The sequence below is a fragment of the Phoenix dactylifera genome, chromosome 14, assembly GCF_009389715.1.
Source record: "Phoenix dactylifera cultivar Barhee BC4 chromosome 14, palm_55x_up_171113_PBpolish2nd_filt_p, whole genome shotgun sequence".
Lineage (NCBI taxonomy): Eukaryota > Viridiplantae > Streptophyta > Magnoliopsida > Arecales > Arecaceae > Phoenix > Phoenix dactylifera.
In genome coordinates this window covers 2755552-2763745 of record NC_052405.1, presented here as the reverse complement: position 1 = coordinate 2763745, position 8194 = coordinate 2755552, and the positions used below count along the sequence as shown (strand labels likewise).

Genomic DNA, 8194 nt, shown 5'->3' with positions numbered 1-8194 from the left:
TTTACTTACAAAACGCCCTCACATAATTGCTGCCAATTCACCTTCAAGTGTTTTTCAACTTCTAATTAGCCTAAAATTAGAGAAAATATTTTTTAATTCATTTCTTATTGAAGTGCCCATAGTGACTTCTAATGGAAAAGTAATTATAATTTTTGCAAGTGTGGCTTTTTTTAATGCCCCTCACGAGCATAATTCAATAATCAATGCTAAGGTTTTGTTTATTAACTCAGATAAATAAATAAGGTCTTATTTTTTGGGATCACTGCCCCCCCTCCTATAGAAATTAGGAAGTTTACGCTTTGGGCAACCAGCCGTACACGTGTCACGCGGATACTGATTCTTTAAAGCGTTTCATCTTCACGACCGTGGACAGTAATAGTTCTCTCATCGTCTATTGCTCTTTTTTTTTTTTTTTCTTTTTTGCTAAGGATATTGCTCTCTATTGGCGATCCTGTCGGACCTTAGAGCGCGGCGCGGGCCTCCTCTTCTTCCGCCTCTTTAGAAGGTAAAATCTCCGTCTTCCGTTTCTCTGTTCCATCCTCCTCCCCGGGAGAGGTTGGGGCGGACCGATTTATCTGTGAGCGATTGGGCTTCGGATTTCCTTTCGATTCTCTCGGTTTTGATCTCAAAGATTTGCGCTTCCGCTAGGTTTTTCTTAGAATTTTGAGGGAGAGTTGGGCGGCCTCGGCCTCCCTTTGACTTAAAAAAGAAAAAAGAATGAGAGAGCTCTATATTCGCTGCGTCATTGTAAGTTTTCTTGATATTGTTGGTCGATTTGGGTATGCTATATATGGTTTGACCCGGTGATCTGCTTCTTTTTACATTGTGAAAAGAAAAGAAAATTGTGTGATTTGGATTATCTTTTTTATGTCGCCAATTTACAATGCAGGGGCCAATTCGGGGCTGCGAAAGTTTGATTTTTTCTCATGTAAGTATTGTTTCGATTCTGATATTTAAAGAACTGGAGACAATTTATATGGATTCAAAGATTTTTAGGTACCGGAATCAACGCATTCTAGAACTATTTTCTTCCGAAGTACTATATTGGCATCAGTGTATAAATAAGTGTTTTTTTCCCCTAAAAAATGCCATGGACAAAAAAAAAAAGACAATAGAATGAGGAATATCAAATCTTTCTATAAATTGATAAATTCAAGGATTTTCATTGTTGATACTCTAACTGAATCTGTAACTTAATAGTCATTGTATTCTGATTTATTTAGAGATCTCTGGTAGATAATACAGAAATAGAAAACAAGAAACCCTATGTGAAACAAAAACCTTTGGATTGTTAATGTAGGCACATATGCCTACCCATGCTCTTTGTAATCTTCCAAGCTCTTGTATTCAGGTCAAAGTAGACATAAGTGTCACTGAGAAACAATCATGGGAATATCTAAGGTGATTGGATCAGCTGCAACAGTTTTATTCGTAGCCTCTGTTTACCTCAAGAAGTCTGGCATGACATTCATTGCGATACCTCTTCTAGTTGGTTCTTTGCTTGCATATTTGGTCACAATTGCTTCTCATCCAGCTGTAAATTTTCCCTCGATCCTGGGAAAGGGCTCGGATGGGAGCTTTCCACTTTGGTCAAAACTTCTGTTTGGCCCATTTCTTATGTTTGTGCGGGCATATGTCCTCTTTAGAAAATTGAAGAGTGCGGAACCAGTGTACAATGAGATTTCTGATGGTTTATATGTTGGTGGGTGGCCATCTTCCCCAAATCATTTGCCTCCTGGTGAACCTGCAGTAATTGATTGCACCTGTGAACTGCCTAGGAGCTCTTTTGTTTCAAAGGATGCATATCTTAACATTGCCACTTGGGATACAAGGTCCCCTCAACCTTTGCAAATTGAATATGCGGTTCATTGGGCATGCAAAAAGAGAGCTCACAAGAAGCCTATATACATCCACTGTGCATTTGGTGAGCATCCCATCTCTCCTTCGTTGGATTTCTTTAGCTAAACTTGGTTTGGTGTTAATATTTAACTACGCTTGTGTCATACCATTTTCACGAGTTGTTTTTTGTTAGTGACATAGCAGCATGCAGCTGCATGTTCAGACTTTGCAATCTCCCGATGCAAGGTTCTTATTCTTTGACTTTACACATTCATCAAGGATGAAAAAGATCATGTAGCTGCTCACTAACAAGGGATACATAAAATGTATGATGTACTTAGAGGGATGATTTTTAATTATTGCATGTCAACTGGAGTCATGATGATGGATGTTAAGCCAGTTGTACCAAAACTGCTTTTACTGGTCACATGTATAGAACATGCCTCTGAACGTGTGTTTGTTTGGCATGTTTAGAAATGTGAATGCATGTATTTTCATAGACTTATGATGTTTCTGTAGCACATACGAGCTTCACAACTAACTGTACAATTTCGTGTTCTGGAGGCTAAAATTAGTTTAACTATTCCTTAGCAGAACCCATAAACAGTTTGCTTGAGATACAACAAAACAGTGGAACGTTTGAATGGATACCGAGGAAGAGTACACTGTTTGATATTGGAATATGGATTTTTCACATGCATCATGTCTCTTTCTATGAATGTCTGTGTGTATTTTCCCAAATGCATGCATGTTTGTACATTGTTTATGCTTTATACAAGTTATCAATATATGCAAAGCAAGGTATGCCGTTTCGGTAATGGACCCCGTACTGGTGCCACCTTATCACCGTATTGATATGGTACGGTACGGAGCCAGTTCGACGTATTGAGTGTCGATACGCCTTCTGTGCCATGTACCGGTACCGAACCAGTACGATATGGTATGTCCTGTACCGTCCGGTTGAGTACGGTATGGCAAACCTTGATGCAAAGCTTACAACTAGTTAGACGTGCTTGATTTCTCAGGCTTTTAGAGCTACCTCAATTCAAAAGTTTAAGCAAATTCCAAGGTTATTTGCTTTGGACATTATGAGGTGAACTGAGGATAAATAAATATGAAAAAGCTAAAGTTTTGCTTCAATTTTAATAAAAAACAGTCACCTACATAACTTATGCGGTATTCTTTCCCATTATTGTAGAGCAGGTAAGAATATCATAATCAGATCTCAGTTTTCAGTCCTAAGAAAAGAGAGAAGTAAATTATTTGTGTAGCAGGTTTTTCCTATAACTGCAGAGAAGCTAATAAGATTGTACACATATATTAGCATTTTGCAAATCATAAGATTAATATTTTCCTTTCTTAAAAATGTGAAGCTTTTGTTAAGATATTCTAGGGAGAAAAGCACCTTCTCATTAAAGCTTGGAACCAGTCATCTGCAATATCAGAGTTTAGCTGGTTTAATGATATGTATTTGTGGACTTATTTTTGACACCTGGATAAGAATGACATATCTGTAACATTATTAGTTGTATCCTTATTTCTGAGTTTGACTTTCGAAGGGAAACCTATAATAAACATTCAAGTCTGAGCATCAGATTATACATTGATGCATGCATCTTCTTAGCACCAAAATCTATCCTATATACTATAACTACTTTCTCATAGGATAGTTCCAAATTCAGTAATTGGCTGTATTATTTCCTTGAATCATGTATAATACTGATATTAATATTAATATATGGGCATTGTAACTTGTATGTTGTTAAAATTCTTAGCGGAATTTTACAGCTAATCTTCTCTGTTGACTAATAATTGTTTCTTTACCAGGATTATTTTTAAAGGGCCTACCACATTGTAAGGTTTAGCCTTCCAGATATATCTAATTTCGATTACCAACAAAAACTCTTTTATGCATTTATTGGAACATATAGATGTTAATATGACACCCAATGGATTTAAACGATAGTAGTTGTGCCAAGCTACTTCTTATCTTCTCTTAACATGTTATTGATTGTAACATTTGATCAAATATAGAGAGGTTTTTATCACAAGAAACTGTATTGACCCTATTGGTTTTTGTTGGAAAGGATTTGTGTCAAAATATAGATCATCGACTATAATCAAGGTTCGCGGTCTCGGTAATGGACTCCGTACCGGTGCTACATTAGCACAATATCGGTACGGTATGGTGGGGTTTTCTTTTGCATACCGAGTGTCGGCATACCGCCTATACTGGATATCGGTACCGAACTGGTATGGTACAGTATGCTCCATACCGTCCGGTTCAGGCTGGTACGACGTATCATGACGACTATAATTATAAAAAAATATGATTAATATGGTAAATTGTTATGTTAATGTAACATTTTCGCAGGGTGCATTTGTGGCAGATGCTTAATCTAGCTAACACACTATCCTCTCACATATATATATATATATATATTTTATACTATGTATATGTGGTGTATTGGAATGCACTGTGCAAATCTTAAGTCCTTCATACTGGCGATTGGAGTTTTTCAAAATAAGGCAAGAAAGGTAGGTATAGAGTAGTAGTAACACTAGAAAGAGGGACAGACAAATGCTCTAGATGACAAAGCTTGAGGACATGTTCCAGTCTTTCAGCTTGATTGTAGGAATTGCATAAAATAAAAAGAAGATGATGCAACCATCAGAGAAGCAGCATGATCTAATGTAATGAAGTTGCAAAATGATGGTTTGTGCAACCACGAAAAAGGAAGGTAATCATTCTGTCGAGGAAAAGAATAAGTGAAACTTGTTTTTTGTGATTCTGAAATGGTGAAGATATAGGGTAATAAATAGTAATGAGAAAACCATAAAGTATAGCTTTGTGATGTTGTAAGACCGCTATATCCAGGAGCATACTGAAGTATCAAAGCTATGTAAAAGACCTGGTGTAAATAATACCACTGCAGATGGTACAGAAGCTGTAAAGAAATTGTTTCATGTGGAGTTGCTAAGCAATTTGTGAGGACATTTGGCTGGTATATTATTGGCGGATGGTTAAACTTTCACAAAGTACATTCTGTCCTTGAAGCTTATGATAGTTTCGTATGCATTCTCTACTAACCAAAACAAATTACCCTTCACTGCATATATTATGATGAACCAGTCCAGACTATTTAGTCAAAAAAAAAAAGAAGATGCAAGATTTCTTCCTCAAATTATGACCATATTACTCTCTGCTTTCTGCAAAAGGCTGAACAGCAAACTCCGTCTGCACTCTGCACATTAAGTTACTAAAAAGAAAAAAAAATTCCCCTTCATTGTCATATACAAGCAGTAGATTTATTTGAACTAGGTTTTGATAGGGGAGAATTGATTAGATATATACCTTTTTACATGAAAAACACTATGTAATGATGATGTCTATTTGACCCTTTCAGACCCATGTTTTGATGTAAGGTATTAAACCCATAGCTTGCAGTTGGTGACGTTCTCACCAAATTGAAGAGTTCAAAATGCCTTAAATCTTTGTATTCACGAAGCATTCCACTACATGCTTAGCTCCTAAAATGATTATTGTTAATCAAACTATATTGTCAATCATTCTGTGCATCAGTCTTCATGGAAAACCTTTGCCAACATGCTCAATATTTTGTCCTATCGATTTTCTTAGAAGTTGGTTATCTATGTTTGGAATTTGTACTTCAGTAATGCCAGAGGAAATAATTACTCTCTCTCCTCTTTTGCCTGATGAGCTTATTATCATGTAACCACTGGCAATTAATTTCTGTTGTTCCATTGTCGCCACATTTATTTGTTAAGAGAACTATTGAAGATATTATCCCCCATGTACTCCTGTTTGATGCATGGTGGATCGTGCAACAGGTCATGGCAGAAGTGTTTGCATAATGTGTGCACTTCTAGTGGCACTAGGTGTGGCTGATGACTGGAAAGATGCGGAGAAGATGGTCAAAGAAAAGAGGCCTCGGATTAGAATGAATGCTCATCATCGGAAAAACTTGGAGGAATGGACTAAATACCGGCATTTGTCAAAAGGAGAATAAGCGGCTGCAATTTATTCGATCATTTGTCAAAAGGAGGATAAGTAGCTGCCATTTAATCAATCATTTGACAAAAGGAGGATAAGTAGCTGCAATTTAATTGATTCTCTGATACTTTTCAGAGAACTGGTACAAGTCGAATGACGTTATTGTCTTATTAGCATTACAGATTTATGTTTAAATCTACAAGCAGCATGGAGTCAGGATTTTTTTTTTTTTTCAAATGTAATTCTTCAGCTCCTTTTCTTTGTTGATATCGGATAATCTTGTCAGCCTGGCTTCATGTACATTTTTCTGTATGTTTTAACCTATTTTGAATCTTCAGCAATGATATTAATCAAAAAGTACAGTTTGTGGATAATCAGGCATTTTTATTATTATCTTTCATATTTAAATCTTGAAGGAGTTTCAGAAATGCAGTTATCTGTAGAATGCAGGAGCACCGATGCTATTCCAGTAGAACTATTGAGAACCAGCCTGATGCATAATTTTACTTTTTGATGGCTTTTTGTGCGTCGGTCACCTGCTTTTGTTGACATGTTGCAGAAACACCTATCCTTCTAAGGAATGTAAGGGTACAATTCCGAAACGCCCAACCGATCTCGAGCATTCATATCCAAAGGAAATTTCTTTACTTCAGGTATGCTGTTCTATCCCAACCTACTTCTGAAAGGCATCTAGAAATTGACAGGGTGGTTATATTTTGTCAACAATTAGGAGATTTTTTTTTTTTGGAACTCGGATGGCATGTAAGACACTCCACCTCAAAATTTTATTAAAAGGATAAAGAAAGAACGTTGCATAAACATACAAAAAAAAAAGAGAGCAAAAGATACAGATAAATGGAGAAAAGAAACAGGCCTTTGAAAATGCACAGGGGGTAGGAGAAAAATGACTAACTACCAGGCAGAAGAAAAAACTTCATGGCAACCAAGTCATGAGCCTGTTCTGACTTTTTAGAGAAGCTTTATTTTTCATCCTAGGAAATCTTTAGGATTCATATATTTCGCTTTTGACAACTGCAATTACATTAAGAAAATTTCTTTCTTTAACTAGGATTTGGTAAACTTAAGCTTTCAGGTGCTAGTCAAACCTTCTAAAGCATGTACAATATTTAATCATCCACACCTGGACATGTTCTCCTAGGTTTTCCACTTTTGATAATGTGTATTCTAGTTCCCTGTTCTATCAGACAATATATACATTGACATCATTAGTTTTTCGTTATTGGTGACGGGTTTGGACTAAATATAAGAATTATAGAGAACAACATCCGCATAGCTGCCCAAACTTTGACAAGGCTTTACAGTGTGTCCATGAATTTATATGATTCTTGTGAATCAGTTGTCTAAGCAATTAAGTGACAGCTTGATGGAAGTGCCTATTTTGCACATCGAGAACTACATGAAGTAGGCATGTATTTTTTTCCTTTTTTGGCAAAAGGAAGGATCATTCCACCCAATTAGTCCTGCATTTGTGACCTTCAAAGTTGAGTTCTTTGATAGTGGAAACTAACTTTTTACAGATGAGATTTTCGATTTTCTTAGGCATGGTATCTGCAAATGAGGTTATTTAGGACCAGACTTAGCTTACCTATAGAAAGAAGAAGCCTCTGTGGGTTGATCCTATGGCACTTGATGACTTCTCTTGGTTGTGTTTGATGTTTAAAATGCAGCTTTGCAAGGCGATCATGGAATTTAGAGCAGCTTTTTTGTTGCGGTAAATGATTTTTTTCATAGCTGCTGTTCTTTTTCATTGTTAGCTGAACTGGTTGGCGCTCCACTTCTCCTTTTAGCACTTTCGTGCATGACTATGTTATATCAACTGTGTAATGCTCTAAAATCAGCTTGTCTTATTTCTCAACTTTATTATTCAGCTCTTGGTCTCTGAGCATCCAGCTGTGTAGCATCAAAAAAAAAAAAAAAAGGTTAAACTAGATGAACACTGTTGACCATGGTTTTAAGTCCCACAGAGGGCGTCCTAGCTGTTTTGTTCACTTCCTATAAGAAAATGAGATTGGAACTTCGAAACCTATCCGTGTGGAGAGAGAAGAAGGAAGAGAAAAGAAAGAATGGAGGAAAGATGAAGAGAAGGAAAAAGTGAAGGGAAAGAAGAAGAAAATGAAAAAGAAAAGAACAAAAAAAAAGGAGGAAGAAAAAGAAAGAAAGAAAAGAGAAAGAAGAAGAGAAAGGAAAAAAGAAATAAAGGAAAACGTAAGAAACAGAAAGAAATAGGAAAGAAAAGGAAGAAAAGGAGAAGAAAAAGGAAAGGAAGTGACGAAGGAATTAAAGAAGAAAAAAAAAGAAAGAAAATAAAGAAGAAAAGGA

General features: G+C 36.3%; 1 protein-coding gene across 4 annotated transcripts; it reads left to right on the top strand.

Moving 5' to 3' along the window:
- Positions 1-370: 370 nt before the first annotated feature.
- Positions 371-6228, top strand: LOC103705806 (uncharacterized protein YnbD-like). Of its 4 annotated transcripts, none has more exons than XM_008789671.3 (4): positions 371-505; positions 890-928; positions 1352-1924; positions 5692-6228. In XM_008789671.3, the coding sequence occupies exons 3-4, from the start codon at positions 1387-1389 to the stop codon at positions 5868-5870; spliced, it is 717 nt and encodes a 238-aa protein (XP_008787893.1). In that variant the 5' UTR covers positions 371-505; positions 890-928; positions 1352-1386; the 3' UTR covers positions 5871-6228. The 4 variants fall into 4 exon arrangements, with proteins under 4 accessions (XP_008787893.1, XP_008787909.1, XP_008787900.1 ...); XM_008789678.4 differs by lacking the exon at positions 371-505 and adding an exon at positions 519-747; XM_008789687.4 differs by lacking the exon at positions 890-928 and having other exon boundaries at positions 390-505.
- The last annotated feature ends 1966 nt before the right edge of the window (positions 6229-8194 follow it).